The following is an 18,363-nucleotide window of genomic DNA, read 5'->3' on the forward strand; positions in this document are numbered from 1 at the left end:
TGGTCCAGACCATAGACTTCACAATCAGACGTGAAAGACAGAAATGCAGTTATTCACAAGGACCTACTGTATAGCACTGTAAACTATACTCAATATTTTGTAATAACCTATATGGGATAAAATCTGAAAAAGAATATATATGACAAGTATCATATGGTATTACTCATGTGGAATCTACTTTTTAAAAAGATGAAACAAATGAGCTTGTTTGACAAACAAACAATTATAGATATTGAAAACAAACTTATGGTTACTAAAAAGGAAACGTGGAGGGGCGGGATAAATCAGGAGCTTGAGATGAGTATACACACAGTTCTTAGGTAAGATAGACAACCAACCAGGACCTACTGTATAATACAGGGAACTCTACTCAATTTTCTTTGATACCCTAAATGAGAAAAGAATCTGAAAAAGAATAAAAATACGTATATGTATAACTGCATCACTGTGCTATATTCCTGAAATTAACACAATGCTGTAAATCAACTATACTCCAGTAAAATTAAAATTTTTTAAAAAGAATACATTTATGGGTCGTCCCAGGTTGTGCAGTGGTAAAGAATCCACCTGCCACTGGAGGAGACACAAGAGACATGTGTTTGAACCCTGGGTCAGAAAGATACCCTAGAGTAGGAAATGGCAACCCACTCCAGTATTCTTGCCTGGAGAATTCCAGGGATGGGGGAGCCTTGTGGGCTGCCGTCTATGGGGTCGCACGGAGTCAGACACGACTGAAGCGACTTAGCAGCAGCAGCAGCAGCCAGTGTTCTTGCCTGGAAAATCCCATGGGCAGAGGAGCCTGACGGGCTATAGTCTATGGGTTTGCAAAGGGTCAGACATAACTAAGCACACACACACACATACATAACTGAATCACTATCTATACACCTGAAATTAACACAATGTTGTAAATCAACTGTACTTCAATTTTAAAAATTGTCACATTAAAGAAAAAAAGAAATGCAATTATTCAAGGATCTTTCTTATATCCTCTTTCTAAAAGGCTTTTTCTAGGGCCTCGTTTCTTTGGCCTGCTCAATGGCTGTAATTCCTATTACCTTCTCATAAGTAATTTTTTTAACTTTAAAATTTTGTTGATCTTAGAATATGTCAGAAACAGTAGTGCTGAAGAGAAATGGAGGTGGTAAAGGGAGTATGAAAATGTAAAATCATAAACTGAGAGGCTATCAAAATGTTTACCTCTTCCTTCCCCTCCCTCCCCTAGTTTTTTTTTGTTTTTTAAATTGTTATTTAAGCACAGTTGATTCACAATGCTGTGTTAGTTTCTAGTATAAGCTAAGTGATTCAGTTATATATATAACTGAATGTATACATATGTGTATATATATATTAATATATATATTCTTTTTCATATTCTTTTCCAATATAGATTATTACAAGACACTGAGTATAGTTTCTGTGCTGTACAGTAGGTCCTTGTTGTTTATCTATTTTATATGGTAGTGTGTACATGTTCCCTCTATTTCTCTCCTTCCATTTTGCATCAGTTTCTCCTTAAGGTTCATATGAAGAAGATTTATGAAGGAAAAAAAAAGCCCTGAGCAAAAACATGCCAAGGGACAAGATAAACTGGGGCCTCAGGTTGAAGAAAGAAGGATAAAGACACAGTCATGTCACAGAACAGTAACACCCCCACTCTCCCACCACTGCCAAAGATGTCTATGTCCCAATCCCCAGAAGTGCTGATGTGTTAGGCTACACAAAGGGGAGTCACGGTCACTAATCAGTTGATCTTAAGTAGGAGGTTATGCAGGAGAGCCAGACATAATCCCAGTGGTCCTTAAAAGTGGAAGAGGGAGGCCTGTGAGAAGGACTCCCACCACCCCAACTTTGAAGATGAAGGAAGGGGCTGGAAACCCAGGTGTACATGGCTGATCTCTCAAGTTGGAAAAGGCAAAGATGCAAATTCCTGCTTCCAATTCCTCAGAGCCTCTAGAAGACTCTTTGATTTTTAGCCCAGTGAGACCTATGTGCTATGCTGTGCTTAGTCGCTCAGTTGTGACTCTTTTTGACCCCCATAGACTGTAGCCCACCAGGCTCCTCTGTCCATGGAGATTCTCCAGGCATGAATACTGGAGTGGGTAGCCTATCCCTTTTCCAGGGGGTATTCCCAACCCACGGATCGAACCCAGGTCTCCCGCATTGCAGGCAGATTCTTTACCATCTGAACCCCCAGGGAAGCCCAGAGAGACCCATACGGGATTTCTGACATAGGCAAGGCCTGAAGCAGGGAGCTGGAGAACCTAAAGGCAGTTCTAGGGGCAGGAAGACACAGGATCAGTTGGACTGAATTCTTCACGGGGCCACCAGGGCCTCGGGGCAGGGAGGAGGCATAAGGCACCTCCTCCTGCTGGCCCTTCTCATTCCCAGGACTGGCTGCTAAGAGTGTGGAGCTCAGTGCAAAGTGAAAATGCAGGGCCCCTGTTCAAAGTTAAGAAGAATTTTGAGACAGTGGCAGGGCTGTTCTGAGCCTGGGGCCCCATGTGCCTGCACACGTCACTTGCCTACGAAGCCAGCTCTGCTTGTAATTATTGGGAACCACACTGTCACCTGGCTGATGGAGTCTGGGTTATTCAGGAGCTCTTTCTTGGGCCTCTGGCTGCTGACAAGCTGTGTGCCTGGTCACAAGCCACAGCTTCCTGAATCTCTCCTAGTTCTCCCATGGTTGGCCTTTGTCCCTGTTCAGAGACTTTAAAAGGATGATGTGCCTGATAGATTCATATTCACAGAAGCTCCTCTCTGTGCTTCTGCCTGCCTGGCCACCCCTGAGCTGTTTCCTTCTGCTGTTGCTAAGGATGCTTCAGCACCCACAGGTAGGGGCCCACCTAGTCTGAGAGAGCTCAGGTTGGCAGCAGGAATAATAGGCAGAATTTGTACCTTTAATCAGAGCAAAAGGAATAAATGCCCATGCTTCTGGAGTTTAGGATTCCTGTTTATGTTCCTTCCGTAAAAACCTATATTGTTGCAGAACTCACATAAGCTATAGCCACATGTGACTCCATACACTCACCTGCCCAGGTGCCCCCGTTTCTGCCCACTCAGCGACTGGGGCTCTGTGTTCAGTCTGCAGGCCCAGCTGAAGTGGGCCCAAGAAAATCGTGATTTTCTTTTTTTTCTTCTTTCATTTATTTATTTAGCTGTGCCAGCTCTTAGCTGTGACATGCAGGATCTTCAGTCCTCGTTGTGGCAGGCAGGATCTTTAGTTGTGGCCTGTGAACTCTTAATTGCAGCATGTGGAATCTAGTTCCCTGACCAGGGATCGAACCCAGGACCCCAGCATTGGCAGCATGGAGCCTTAGCCACTGGTCCACCAGGGAAGTCTCCTTTTTGATTTTCTGTTGCTATTTTCCTTGAGCCTGTATTTCTACTTCTGTTTTTATTTTTGTTCTTCCCAGGAGCAGTTTGCTGTGTCCCTGATACAAGCCATTTTTTTGTTGTTGTTGAAAGAGATAGGGTAAAAACAAACAGACAAACCAAATTCTAGCTTTTCTCTTTTTTTTTTTTTAAGACATTAAAGACGTATCAAGGCCTCCCTGCCACTATTGAGCAAATTCTTTCCCAGGCTGGTCTGAGTTGCACCCAGACTTTACATTAGGCTTTGTTCCAAGGGGGTGGAGGTGCCAGAGGGGAGACTGCAGCCTGAAAGACGTCCAAGGAAAAAGGCTTCATTTACAAGTGCTCGCATCACACAGTTGGCAGTACTGAGCTGAGCTGTCTCCCAGCTTCCAGGGGAAAATGAGAGACATTCCCCCAGAGCTTCCCTTTCAAGCTCTCACAGCTGGAAGGGTCGCACAGCCAAGTTCCACCCTCTTCAGTGCAGGTTGTCACTTGGATGCCAGGGTCTGCTGATCTATTAGTCAAATACCTAATGTGAGAAAAAGAGCCATCACACATCTTGCTGCTTATCCATCATTCAATGCTCCATTTAGCACAAAAGAACCTCACTCTCCTTTTTTCTCTTCTGCTGCAGCTAAAAGGCCCCTCCCAAGAGATAAAAATTACAAAGGAAATAAAAGAAAGAAACACGATTTCTGAACCGACCCCTCAATTGTAATTCCACACCTGAGGCTGTTTGTTTCTTCGAATCTGAGAACAGGAAGGGGGCTAGGACACCTCTCATGTAACCCCTTATGTTACAGATGGAGAAGCAGTTGCCTGGCGAGGTCAAGTGACTCACCCAACACCATACAACTAGCAAGGGCACGGGCAGGATCAGACCCACATCACCTGATCCTAAGCTAGCCTTTACCCGCTGCACCACTGACGTTTTCTTACGACCACAGTCACAGACTCTTGTAAGGTCTCATGATTCAACTAGACGCCGCCCTTGCAGAAGGACAACGTGAGAGGCAGCCTGGTGGCTTCTAGGCTATTTTAAACCAACAAACCAGTCAAATTTAAGAACCCAGCTTATTTTTCTTGTCATGCGGAATCAAATAGTTTCATGCAGACTTTCCCTAACTCACAAATAAGCTGTGTTCTCTAACAGTGTGTTTGGAATTTGCTATTTAGGACACAGGATGTTTTCCTCCCGGGAAATCATGTGATCTGATGTGGTGAGAACCCCAGGCCAGGTCACAAAGGCTGACTTAACCAAGAAGTAACCACAGTGGAGTTGAAACAACCCTCCACCCTATTGTTTCCAAGCAGAAGCACATTCTAAGTTTCAAGTGGGACTAGTGGAACCAGCAGGGCTTCCCTGCTGGCTCAGCAGTAAAGAATCCGCCTGCAATACAGGAGACGCAGGTTCTATCCCTGGTTCAGGAAGATCCCTTGGAGAAGGGAAAGGCTACCTACTCCAGTATTCTTGCCTGGGAAATCCCATGGACAGAGGAGGCTGGCGGGCTGAAGTCCATGGGGTTGCAAAGAGTCAGACATAACTTAGTGACTAATCAACAACAACAGGTGGAAGCAAGCTCACCAGGGCCCCCAGCAGGAAGAGGTCTGGCCCAGATAGCTAAGAGGCCCCACAGACCTGTGAACTGGGCATGCGCTTTGGATGAAGATGGAGCTGATTTTGAGTCACCTCTGCTAATTAATAACTGGGCTAGTTCCTTAACTTCTCTGAGCCTCTGACAAATGAAGATGATTCAAATACCTCACAGGTGACATACAAGCACAAAAGAAGACAATGCATTAAAAGGACCTAGTAAAGGCTCTTGTGTCTGTAGCAAGCCATCATTTATCACTGTAGCAGTTCAGGAGAGGGGGCGGGGGTGGCCCTAGCACTTTGAGGAACAGGGATGCTCCACTGGGGGAGGGACTCTGGGGTGAGGAAGAGTCCAGCCACAGCCTGATGAACTGGAGGCAGCGAGGGGGCCCTGGGCTCTCAGCCCCACCCCTGTCCCTTAGGCAGCAGCAGTGGCAGCACCTGTGGCTCCACCCCTGACCGAGGGGAGCAGGGCCCTAGGGGGGCCCTCCATGGCCACTGCAGGTAACCCTTTATTGAAAGGGCTGGACTCAGCAGTGTGCAAGTATAAAGCAGGCTGCCCTCCGCAATCATCTTCACATCCCTGGGGACCATCTCCTGAACCTCCCATTGTGTTTCTGGGCCTTTTCAAGTCTCATTTCAGTGACTAAAATGTACCAACCAGTGTGATAATAAAACTCAAAATTGCATTAGATTTAAGCTCTGTGCTGTCCTGCTGCTGCAGGCTGAGGCCTGCTTCAGGCTTAGAGGCTGCTGTTGCCAGGGTAGGGGGTCTGTGTCATCTGCTTCTTGTCTCTTCCAGCTCCATCCCAACCCCAGACTCCTTCACTGGGTTTCAGACCACCTGAGGTCAGATTCTACAGACAGAGGACCTGGGAGCTCTGGCCGAGTCCTCCAGGTGTCTGATTCACTGGACCTCCCTCTGGCCCAGGGCTATGGCTCCAGAGTGGAACCTCAAAGCCTTTCACTCTTGTCTGGAGGGGAAAGAAAAGTGCCAGAACACTCTCCCAAGAATCTGGTACCCAATTGTCCTTATCTGCCTGGGGCTGCAGAATTTCCAGTATGCAAGCTTTCAGCGCTAGAACTGGGACAGCCCCAGGCAAACCAGGAGGCACTGGTCACCTTACTCAGGGGGTTGCACATGCCATATTCCTCAGGTCCCTCCAAAGGAACCATTTCCTTGCCACTCTTCAGCCTGGGGTGACCAGTGGGCTAGAACTGGCAGACCAACTTTATGGTCTCTCAGCAGGTTCAGTATGGTGGGTCTACCTCTCTCTAAAGTGTAGATCCTTGGCATTTTCTAAATGGTTGCCTCAGAGACCTCTGCCTAAATGGGAATCCATCCTCCTAAATGGATCAGAGAAATTTCCAGTGCTGCGGTGAATCCTGAACTAAACGGTTCCCCACCCCAAGGTGCTTAAGGACATTTCAGTAGGGATTTTCAAGAGAGAAATTGTGCAACTGGATGTAGATGATGGCCTGGTTCAATTTTTAGCTCATCTTTTCATTACCTTGGGCTGTGTTACCTCAAGCAAGCTGTTTAGCATCTCTGTGCCTCAAGTTCCTCACCTGTGAAATGGGTTGACAATGGTCCGTACCTCCTGGAAGACCTTAAGGATGATGAGTTAACCTACGTAGCGCAGTGTCTAGGACCTAGAAATTGCATAATAAATGTTAGTTCTATCAACATTATTACAGCAATCTGGGATTGGGTAATAAAAACTATTAAAAGTTTCAAATCTGTTGCAGGCGTATTTTCCTAAGCTATTTTCTCAACTTGAAAGCAGATTAATGAGTCAGTGTTGTAGAGGCTCCAGGGAAAGGGCACATATGCATTCACTGCTTAGGGGAGTTTTACAGTCTCTTTGGAAGATCATTTAGCAATACGTTTCAAAAGCCCTAAAAATGCCTTTGACCCAACAATTCTGCTTCTAGGAATTTATTCTGAGGAAACAAAGAACTGGCTAAAGATTAACGTGCGTTATTATTCACTGCAAATATACTTAACATAGGAAACCCTTGGAAACAATGCAAACATTTTTTCAAATTGGGTTATAGTTGCTTTACCACGTTGTGTTAGTTTCTGCTATACAAGGAAGTGAATCAGCTATGTGTATCCATCTATCCCCTCCCTCTTGGACTTCCCTCCCCTCACCCCCATCCCCTCTATCTAGGTCATCACAGAGCACAGAGCTCAGCTTCCTGTGCTTTATAGCAGGTTCCCACTAGTTATCTATTTTACCCGTGGTAGTGTATGTATGTGAATCCCACCCTCCCCTTTTCCCGGCCCCGTGTCTGCATGTCTGTTCTCCACAATGGCATTTCTATCCCTGCTCTGCAAATAGGTTCCTCTGTACCATTTTTTTAGGCTCCACGTGTATGTGTTAATATACAATATTTGTTTTTCTCTTTCTGACTTCACTGTGTATGACAGATTCTAGGTCCGTTCATGTCTCTACAAATGACCCAATTTCATCCCATTTTATGGCTAAGTAATTCCATTGTATATATGTACCACATCTTCTTTATCCATTCATCTGTTGATGGCCTATTAAAAGTGATATCATAGATCTATATTTATTAACATGGGAAGATGTTCACAATATGTATAGTGTATACATTTATAGAGTATACATTTTAAAATGTATTTTATACAATATAAAATAGTGTATATTCCAAGGTTTTTCAGAGCATAGGTATTATTAAAATCCACCTGAAATGAGAACATATACATAATTTTGTAACTTGCTTCTTTTTGGCTCAACATTATATAAGGACTATTTTGCACCATATAACAAAGCTTCTACAAACTTCAATAGTAATAATACTCATCAAATTGATGTTTCATGATTTAGATAATCAGTCATTTATTATTACAGCAAGTTATTCCAAATGTTTTCTTGGTAGGTGTATGTTGTTAACATTTGGGGCATAATATTTTTTGTTCATTTTCAGGAGTAGTATTTTCTTAAGAGAAACACCCCAAAGTCAAAGCAAAGTGTGTTTGAGAGGCATATAAATATTTTTAAGGTTTTCAATATATACTGCTTTCCAACTCCATTATCCCAATTCACACCAAGCCTTGGTCTGAGTCTATGCTTTCCATTTAATATAGCTTTCCCGCTCTTCTCTGCAAAGAAAGGAGATTGTACTTCACGCATAATGCTTTCCAAAGCTTTCCTTTGAGCAGATCCCCCTGAGAGTGATGCTTCTGTCATGATGAGCTCTGGTAGTTCACGATGAAACTGTGCACCAAGTTACCACAGATACAGAAAAAAAAAAAGGAAAAGACTATTTCATGGTAACCAAACCCCTACACATATTCACCAACAGATCAGTCTATATAGAAGAGTAATGATTAGGCAGTATTAACTCAACACAAATTTCAGCAAGTTTTAAGTGCTTCTTTAAAAAAATTTTTTTTTCAGTCCAAACTATCTTAAGTGCTTTTGAATTGTTCTTGAGTAAGCGTTTACTTCTGATTAATTTTGTATTTTTTTTTCAGAATTCTGTAAAAAATTTTTAAAAACCTATCATTTTAATCTATTATTGTATTGTCCTTTTTTATTTTAAATTTTATTTATTTTATTATCCTTTTTATTGATTTATTGATTGGCCACACTAAATGGCTTGTGGGATCTTAGTTTCCCAACCAGGGACTGAACCCACACCCTTGGCAGTGAAAGTGCTGTCTTAAACACTGAACAGCCAGGGAATTCCCTCAGATTTCCTGATTATACAAAATTCAAATGTATTTAGAAAAAATCTTAGTGGAAGCCTCAGACAAAAACTGACTGGAAGAAGCTTCAAAACGTCAAAAACTCTCTTGTTCTATCACAATAGAAGCTAAAAGAGTCTACTTGATAAAAGAATGAAATTAAGGGAAAGTGTCATAAAAAATCACAACTAAGAATATATAAATCATGAAAATGACAAGTTTATAAGAATCAAAGCAGGCCAGAAGCAGTACTTCATTAAGAGGAAGAGATATGTTTTGAGCATAAAAAATGATTTGAATAAACCCCAATTTAATGAAGAAAAATGAATCAAATGAATATATTTTTAAAAGATTTGCATTCATTGTGATTTGACCACAAAATATTGACATCAACAGACTCATAACAGGCTGCTACTAAAAGTACATTGCTCAGCTGGTCAAGATCCACCTGCAATATGGGAGACCGCAGTTCAGTCCCTGAGTTGGGAAGATTCCCTGAAGAAGGAAATGGCAACCCACTCCAGTATTCTTGTCTAGAGAATCCCCATGGACTATGCAAAGAGTCGGACACAACTGAGCAAGTTTCACCTAAAAGGACACTGACCAAACAATGTAGAAAAATAATCTAGCAAAAAAATGTAGATTATATATAGTGCATTATAGCAATTTGTCCTTCACTTAAACACTACAAACATTGTGTTATTTTCCTGGATTTTGTGATTTTTTTTTTGGCGTCTATTAGTTTTTAGTAAATAAAATTTAATAAATTTAATAAATAAAATTTTAATTTTTTTAAAAAAATTTATAATCTGTTTTGATTTCCCCGAAATTAATGTTCATGTTTATGCCTAATTTTGATTTCACCATTTGATATTCTTTTCTCAGAAAGGGTTCCAGTTTATATAAGCCTCGGGTCCCCTAAACCATGGTTCTGCCCCGGATGAGAGTATATGTGCATGTGTGCTAAGTCATTTCAGTCATGTCTGACTCTTTGAGACCCCATGGATTATAGCCTGCCAGACTCCTCTGTCCATGGGGTTCTCCAGGCAAGAATACCAGAATGGGTTGCCACGCCCTCTTCCAGGGGATCTTCCCCACCCAGGGATCAAACTCATGTCTCTTTTGTCTCCTGCATTGGCAGACAGGTTTTTTACCCCTAGCTCCACCTGGGAAGCCCTGGCTGAGAGCATACATGCTTGGAAATGTTCTCAGAGATGATTTCAGACCCAGAGCTCACCTCCATCATCGCACCTGGTGTGTTTTGTAACAAGAAGGCTTAGCACAGCCAAAGAACCTTTGGGAATGGCAACCCACTCCAGGACTCTTGCCTGGAAAATCCCATGGACGGAGGAGCCTGGTAGGCTGCAGTCCATGGGGTCGCTAAGAGTCGGACACGACTGAGCGGCTTCACTTTCACTTTTCACTTTCCTGCATTGGAGAAGGAAATGGCAACCCACTCCAGTGTTCTTGCCTGGAGAATCCCAGGGACGGCGGAGCCTGGTGGGCTACCGTCTATGGGGTCGCACAGAGTCGGACATGACTGAAGCGACTTAGCAGCAGCATACAACCCCAGGAAAACTCTCTATAGCTTCTATGGGTGAAAAAATGGGTCAATTCACTGAATTTTTGACATTCAACCCTCAAACATTTACTGAAGATCTTCTACATACACCAGCAACTGGGATGCAGATGGATAAGAGGACACAAGTGTGAGAGACGGATGCAAACAAGAAATCCATTTAGAGCCGGCACCCCCAGCAGGGCACAACCACAAGGCAACTCTAGTCTTTCTTTCAGTCACTGTCATTCAATCTGGCTCCGGGGTCTGCTTCCTTCCCCTTCCCTGCATGATGTCTCAGGCAGGCAGCATCTCTAGGTCCCTTTAAGTCACAGAACAGTGACTGTTTGGAAGTCTGATCCAGGTAATAATCCAAATGCTCAATTTCACTTCAAGTGTCTCTGTCCGCTAGTTCTGTGGTGGTAGAAGGGAGAGGTTGGGAGTTATCTCCAGGGACTTTCCCTCCCTTCTTCCATCTCCCACTCAGCAGCCAGGGTAATTGATGAGAAATGTGGAAGGGGAGGGTTAAGGAATAAGGATGAAGGAGCAGCAAGAATCTTATTTGATTGCTTCAGTAGTGATCTGACATTGGGGTCCAATAGCTAACTACCATTTGGGCCACTTCTGTCGATTTCTTGGAGAATCCACAAGGATTTCTGCTGCAAAACCTCTGAATCAGGGTTGCCAGATAAAATACAAAATGCGCAATTAAATTTGAAGCTCAGATAAACAATAAATACTTTTTTTTAAAGTGTATCTTTATTTGAGATATTACATGTTACACACTGAAAACGTACAAAGAACTCATTCATTGTTTACCTGAAACTCAAATTTAAATGGCCACCTTGTATTTGTATTTGTTAATTCTGGTAGTTTTCACTGTGAGGTTAGGGTATGTGTGTTGGGGAAGGGGTTGCAGTAGCCCTCAGCCTCTGGTTTTCCAGCGGTCCATCTTTCTCTGCTGGGTCCCTCTGTCAGCCCTCCCCAGGTAGCCCTCTTGGGTGGGGTCCCTTTCATGGAGGCTCCAGGAAGTCTCCCCAGCTCATGAGCCTCATCAGGTCCGTGGAAACCATACACCTTTGTCTCACTGCCTTTGAGGACAGGGTTGCATTGGCCCCCACTACTCCGACACATCCTTACATTTCCCCAGACACTTACAGATACAAGGAACACTCCCCTTGAAGTCCTTCTGGCTCACCTGGAGGCGAGGGGAGGCTGCTATTCCCGCCCCCCCCCCAACGGAAGGGCAACAGGGATGTGAGGACCCAGCCTCCAGCCAACCCTCTCTCTCCAGAGAAACCCTCTGACTTGTCCTTTGGAGGCTGGAAGTGGGGAAGGGCTGAAGCTGACAGAGGAAGTTTCACCTTCTCCAAGCTTGACCTACATGGGGTCTTGGCACCTCACTTGGAGATGGGGCTTTTCTGACTTTGAGGCCTCTGCTGAAACTTCTGTGTCACAGAGAAAAAGTCCCTGTTAACATCCAGTTATATGACCTTCTTATGAGTGACGGGCAAATGGAGTACAGTGGGAGCTGGGAAAGAACTCATTTAGCTGGGTCTGGGGCAATCAGGAAGGGCTTCCTGGAAGAGGAGCCCCCCCCAGCAGGCCCTCATCCAGTGCTGCTCAAACTTTAAAGTGCCTGTGATCCCCGGGACTGAAAGAAAAAGCAGATTTGAACAGATACACACCCTATATATAAAATAAATAAATAACAGGATTCACTGTTGTTTTACTGTAGCACAGGGAACTACATTCAATATCTTGTAACAACCTATAGTGGAAAATAACATAATGCTGTACAGCTGAAACTAACACAGTATTGTAAATCAAAAAAAATTTTAAAGAGCAGATTTGACTACTATAGGTCTGGGGTGGGGCCTGAGACTCTGCATTTCCTGCAACTCCGCTGCACTCTGAGCAGAGAGGGGGTTGCTCAGCCCTAACGGGGAGGGCTGGCACTGCAGGCAGAATGGGGCAAGTGTGAACACAGAGGAGGAGTTCAGGGTGGGTCAACGTGCCTTTGTAGATCCAGCCTGCAGGTCAGAGGCTGAAAAGGACCCAACCACACTGGTGAGGGGGGGATACTGGGAAAGTCCAGAAGGGTCCCAACTACACCTGGCAAGGCTAGAACAGGGCAAGCAGGCTGAGTGGGTTCTAACTGTCAGATTCTATAAAAAACCGCTTTATGAGCAAGCCTACATAACTGCATTTCACAAAGCCGTGTGAGCATTAATTATGCAGTGAATCTAATGGCTTGACCACAAAGTGCCTGGGACACATGCATTCAAGTCTTACTTTGCCCAATGCCAGCTGGCCCTGGCTCACTGTAGCTCACACACCTCTGTACCTCTCAACTTGCACAAGAGATGTGAGTCACCTGCAAAAGGTCTGCCATCACAGTGTGACTTCTAGCAGAGGGTCAGCAAATCATATTACCTCACCTTGACTGTGGGAGGCAGAATGTGGGCCCCTCACCAATGCAATGCAAGAGATATAAGAGTCGTGGTTTCGATCCCCGGGTTGGAAAGATCCCCTGAAGGAGGGCATGGCAACCCACTTCAGTATTCTTGCCTGGAGAATCCCATGGACAGAGGAGACTGGTGGGCTACAGCCCATGAGTTTGCCAAGAGTCGGACATGACTGAAGCGACTTAGCACACACCTACAGATGTCCATGCCCTAATCTCCAGAACCTATGAATGTTACCTCACATGGCAAAAGGGACACTGCCAGTGTGATTAAGTTAAAGCTTTGAGGTGAGGAGAGTCACCTGGGTTATCCAGCTGAGCCCAATCTAATCACATGTGTCCTTAAAGGTGAAGAACCATTCCCAGCTGTGGACAACGGGAGATAGGTCAGGGAGATGGCAGGAGGAGGAGCCCTGACACTGGCTCTGAGATGCAGTGGACCAGGTGTGAGAACCAGAGAGAAGCCTCGAATTGCTAAGGGCAGCCACCAGCTGACAGCCAGCTGGGAAGTGGACATTCAGTCATACAACCCCAGGGAACTGAGTTCTGCTCACGGCATGGCCAGGAAAACAGAGGCTCCTCTGGAGCCTCCACAAAGGAACACAACCCATGTCGGTCTCCTGACCTACAGAACTGTATGTAAACTGTGTTGTTTGAAGCACCAGATTTGCTGCAATGGCCTGGAAAACCAAGGCCCTGCCAGGAGACTTCCCCCCTTCCTGGTGAGGGGAGAGCCTCTGGCCTGATGCTAGGAAGAGCTTCCCTGTGCTGTCACACCCAAATGCTGAAACTCCCCAGATGCAGCTGTTTTCTGAGAACAATGAGTTGCTTGTCAGCCTGAGGGAATGGGATGACAAATCCACTTTGCAAAAGCCCTGAGTGCCATGGGCAGGCCCTCCTCTTTCCATGGCACAATAGTCCTTAAAAAACGCCTTCGGTCCTGCTCCCCATCTGGCTCGTGTGTCTTCTTTGTCCAGAAAGCCCTCTCATTTCTGCTAGGGAGCAAAGCTGTGTGGACACAGCGCATGGAGTTACCACACATCTCCCTCGGTGGTTTTGGAGAGGGACCCCTGCCTGGGTATGTTGATGGCACCTTCATTAAACCCATGGGCCAGTTAGAGCAGCAAGGATTTGGAGCTGATCCAACCCAATCGTGTCATTTTACAAGAAAGGAAGGAAGGGGGAGAAGGAGGAAGCTGGAGTGAACAGCCAGAAAAATCCCTCTTCCAGTGGCAGGATTCCAAGGGATGGCGTGACATGAAAATTAGAAGGCGAGGAATGTTGAGAGCTACCGGACATGGTGCCATCATCCAAGAGGGCATCCCTGAGGGCTAACAAAACCACAGAGCCCCAGGACCCCCCAGGGTCAGAGAGTCCAGCAGCCTGGATGGGCACTTAGTGGGCGGGGTGGGCTGGAACAGGGCTTCAGGGACCTCTGTCACCTTCCCAGCAAGAGACCATGTGACCAAGGTCACCCAGCAGATAAACAGAGCTGCCCACACCTCAGAGTCCAGCTTCCGAGAATCGTCAATCTGTACAAGTTACTAAATGGACACACTGTTTCTTCCACACCACAGATTGTTTTCTAAAGGGTGACTTAACCTAAAATAATTACTTCAACCAACAGTGACTGTCGGTCTCCCCTCTGCCAGGCACAGAGCATTCTGACTCTCCCCCTTGAATCCTGTCCCCATGAGCTCAGGACGCCGTCCCCCTGGACCCCAGTTCCACAATCTCCCAGCCTGACACAGGAAGCGGCCTCTCTTGGCCTCTGACCTCTTCTTTCTTCCAGATCTATTTTTGATTATCCTCCTTGGCTCAGTAAATACGTGGAGAATTCCAGGCCGGCCTCACAGGCAGACACCACCCTTCCCCCACCTTGGCCTGGGATGAAGCCGGATCTTGGCCCCGGAATAAAGCTGCAGGCCAGGCTCTGTAGGGGAGGGCGGCAGACGGTGAGATCCACGAAGACTGAGTGCAAGCACTGCTTTCTGGAGCAGTCAGCCCCAACTAGACTGGGATGACAACCTTGACCTCCCATTATGAGGGTCCCCAGTTTCCCTGAAGTAGCCTCCGCCCCCGCAGGGCCACTCCCTGCCGCCCCGTGATGATTCATGCCATTAGTGCCGGAACTCCTCTGAAATGCCTTTTCATGCGGTGTGTTCAGAGCAAGGCCTCTGCCACCTGCAGGGGGTCTGTACGGAAATGTGGGGGAACGGCAGAGAGTTTATTTCTGTCACCCATTGTTAGATAAGAATATCCAGGTGTTCTAATAAGGAGGGACCAGCACAGGAAAGCCTATCAGATGGTGGAAAGGATGCTGAGCTCAGGATAAGGAAAACAAGCCCTTGGACCGAGCTCAATGGTCTCAGCAAATCTCTTGTACGGCAGTTCATTGGCCTCACTTTCCTCTTCTAGGGAGAAAAATGAGCCTGTGCGTAGTTGCTCTGCGGACCTCAGAGGGCTGTGAGGACAACCCAAGACGAGACAGTGTACGTGTCCCACCTTCTCTCAGGCCCCAGCAGCCAGAGGACAGACGAATTCACGGTACAGGTATGGCAGTTCATGCCTCCAGCAAACCCCCGGCCCCCCACCCCACCATGGAAGTTTCACCAGAGATATTTGGGGACCTCCCGGTGGCTCAGATGGTAAAGAATCTGCCTGCAATGCAGGAGACCCAGGTTCGATCCCTGGATGGAGAAGATCCCCTGGAGGAGGAAATGGCTACCCACTGCAGTACTCTTGCCTAGAGAATTTCATGGACAGAGGAGCCTGCTGGGCTACAGTCCATGGGGTCCCAAAAGAGTTAGACACAACTGAGTGACTAACACACTGGGAGTGTCTCAGGATAACCACCCCCCCAGAGTGCCTGAGAGGCTCTCCATACACGTACCATACCCCCCAGGAAAGGTTAAATTCCAGGGTTCTCAAAGCTGCAAAACCCAAGAGGTATTAAAAAGGATCTGTCCCCTCTCAGATCCCCCTCCATCCCCACCCCCTACCCCTCCCAGCAGGATCACACCTGAAGGCAGATATGCCAGGAACCCAGGAACCCAAGCTTTAGGCCAGGCCAGGGGAACATAGCCATGCCGAGGGTGGGCGTGCAGCACTAGGCCCTGGGGTGAGGTCTCACACATGCACCCACTGAATCCACAGAGCTGCCCCAAGATGAGCTTCATCCCCATCCTTGTTTTACCAAGCTCACTCAGCTAGCGGCAGTAGGTGCTAGGGCCATGTGGTAAATGTCATTTTGACTACTTAGCATCTAGATATAATTTAAAAAAAAAATATATATATATATACTAACCTAACCACTGAACTGCCAGGGGATTTCCTGTGTCATATTTTAGATTCCATATATAATGGTATCATATGATATTTTTTCTTTCAAATATATATATATATATTTGACTGTACCAGGTCTTTGGGGGCTTCCTTGGTGGCTCAGTGGTAAAGAATCTGCCTGTAATGCAGAAGATACAGGTTCAATCCCTGGGTCAGGAAAAGCCCCTGGAGGAGGGGCATGGCAACCCACTTCAGTATTCTTGCCTGGAGAATCCCATGGACAGAGAAGCCTGGCAGGCTACAGTCTACAAGGTCACAAAGAGTCGGGCATGGCTGAAGTGACTAAGCAAGCACGCATGTACCAGGTCATTAGTTGAGGCATGCAGAATTCTTATTTGCAGCATTTGGGATCTAGTTCCCTGACCAGGGATGGAACCCGGGACCCCTGCATTGGGAGTGCAGAGTCTTAGCCACTGGACCAGCAAAGTTCCTGGATATATTTAATCCTTTTTCTATGCTTTCTTCTATAAGTTTTATAGTTCTCTTTTTAAATTTACACTGTTGAAATGTATTAGTTTACAATGTTGTGTTCATTTCTGCTGTACAGCAAAGTGATTCAGTTATACATTATATACATATATACATTGTTTTTCATATTCTTTTCCATGATGGTTTATCACAGGATATTGGATATAGTTCCCTGTGCTATACTGTAGGACTTTGTTGTTTGTCCATTATAAATATAATAGTTTGTATCTGCTCACCCCATACTCCAAAATCCATTCTTCCCCTACTCTCTCCCCCTTGACAACCACAGATTTGGTGTCTACCTCTGTGAGTCTATTCTGTTTCATAGATAAGTTCATTTTTCTCTCTTTTTTTTTGGTTGCCCTGTGTGGCTTGTGGGATCTTAGTCTCCAACCAGGGATTGAATCCAGGTCCTTAGCAGTGAAAGCTCAGAGTCCTAACCACTGAACTGCCAGGGGATTTCCTGTGTCATATTTTAGATTCCATATATAATGGTATCATATGATATTTTTTCTTTCTCTGTCTGACTTATTTCACTTCCTATGATAATCTCTAGATCCATCCGTGTTGCTGCAAATGACATTATTTCATTCTTCTTATGGCTGAGTAGTATTCCATTGTATATATGTACATCTTTACCCGTTCACCAGTCAGTGGACATTTAGGTTGTATTCCTGTCTTGGCTATTGTAAATAGGGCTGCTATGAACACAGGGGTGCATGTATCTTTTTTTTTTTTTTTTTGGCTGGACTGTGCCTTTGTTGCTGCAAGAGGGCTTTCTCTAGTTGCCATGCACAGGCTTCTCATTTTGGCGATTGTCTTGTGGAGCACAGGCTCTAGGCGTGTGGGCTTCAGTAGTTGTGGCAGAAGGGCTTACTTGCTCTGTGCTTTGTGAAATCTTCCCAGACCAGAGATCGAACTCATGTTCCCTGCTTTGGCAGGTGGGCTCCTATCCACTGTACTACCAAGGAAGTCCTATATCTTTTTGAATTATAGTTTTGTCTGGATATATGCCCAAGAGTGAGATTGCTAGATCATATGATAGTCCTAGTTTTAGTTTTTTTGATGCACCTCCATACTGTTCTCTATAGTGGCTGTACTAGTTTACATTCCCACCAAGAGATAAGAGGGTTCTCTTTTCTCCACACGCTCTCCAGTATTTATTATCTGTAGACTGTTTAATGATGATCATTCTGACTGGTGTGAGGTGGTACCTCATTGTAGTTTTGATTTGCATTTCTCTAGTGATTAGCGATGATGAGCATCTTTTCATGTGCCTGCTGGCCATCTGTATGTCTCCTTTGGAGAACTGCCTTTTTAGGTTTTCTGCTCATTTTTCAATTGGGTTGTTTTTTTGCTATTGAATTATATAAGCTGTTTGTATATTTTAGAAATTAGGCCCTTGTCAGTTGTATCATTTTGGTTGTTCAAAACTTTGACCCTTGAGGGAGACAAGCCAGGACACAAGGTCCATAAGGGGTTCTATGAAGTGGCTTGAAGTGCTGCGACAAGCACGTCCTCCTCCCCCACTAGGTAGCTGGTCCCCAGGCCACCTCTTGAGGTGCCTCTCCTCCTCTGGTCCTGGCCCAGCCAGCACCTCCCAGCACCCAGTGATTCTGTGAATTACCCACTGATCCTCAAGTAAATCCTCTCCTGCTTAAGTTAACCAGAAACAGTTTCTATTTGCATCTAAATCCCAGACTGCTACAATGCTGAATTCAAACCCTGATATCTCTTCTTGAAAATCCCATGTGCTTTCTAAAATAGCATTCATGATACCCTACTAAAGCTCGTACAAATAAGACATCACTGTTACTACAGTGCTTTACACTGGGACAATATTCTCATGAAATAAG

General features: G+C 45.3%; 1 protein-coding gene and 1 long non-coding RNA gene across 5 annotated transcripts in view; one reads left to right on the top strand and one right to left on the bottom strand.

The window, feature by feature from the left end:
• The window catches only part of PTPN4 (protein tyrosine phosphatase non-receptor type 4), a 272,678-nt gene that overhangs the window by 33,439 nt on the left and 220,876 nt on the right, over window positions 1-18,363 (top strand). For 3 of the 4 annotated variants that reach the window (XM_081575953.1, XM_081575955.1, XM_081575954.1), the window contains one exon: window positions 15,113-15,247. In XM_081575953.1, coding sequence (XP_081432079.1) covers window positions 15,113-15,247 — 135 coding nt within the window. Of the gene's footprint in view, window positions 1-14,423; window positions 14,650-15,112; window positions 15,248-18,363 lie in introns of those variants that run through there. The other variant, XM_081575958.1, reaches the window with a different exon arrangement.
• The window catches only part of LOC145540807 (uncharacterized), a 28,262-nt gene continuing 13,401 nt past the window's right edge, over window positions 3,503-18,363 (bottom strand). Inside the window, exons 2-3 of the long non-coding RNA XR_014078557.1 lie at window positions 6,521-6,604; window positions 3,503-3,886 (exon numbers count right to left, since the gene is read on the bottom strand). This is a non-coding gene — a long non-coding RNA (uncharacterized LOC145540807). The remainder of the gene's footprint in view (window positions 3,887-6,520; window positions 6,605-18,363) is intronic.

Source organism: Giraffa tippelskirchi, chromosome 3, assembly GCF_054371585.1.
Source record: "Giraffa tippelskirchi isolate mGirTip1 chromosome 3, T2T-mGirTip1v1.2.pri, whole genome shotgun sequence".
Taxonomy (NCBI): domain Eukaryota; kingdom Metazoa; phylum Chordata; class Mammalia; order Artiodactyla; family Giraffidae; genus Giraffa; species Giraffa tippelskirchi.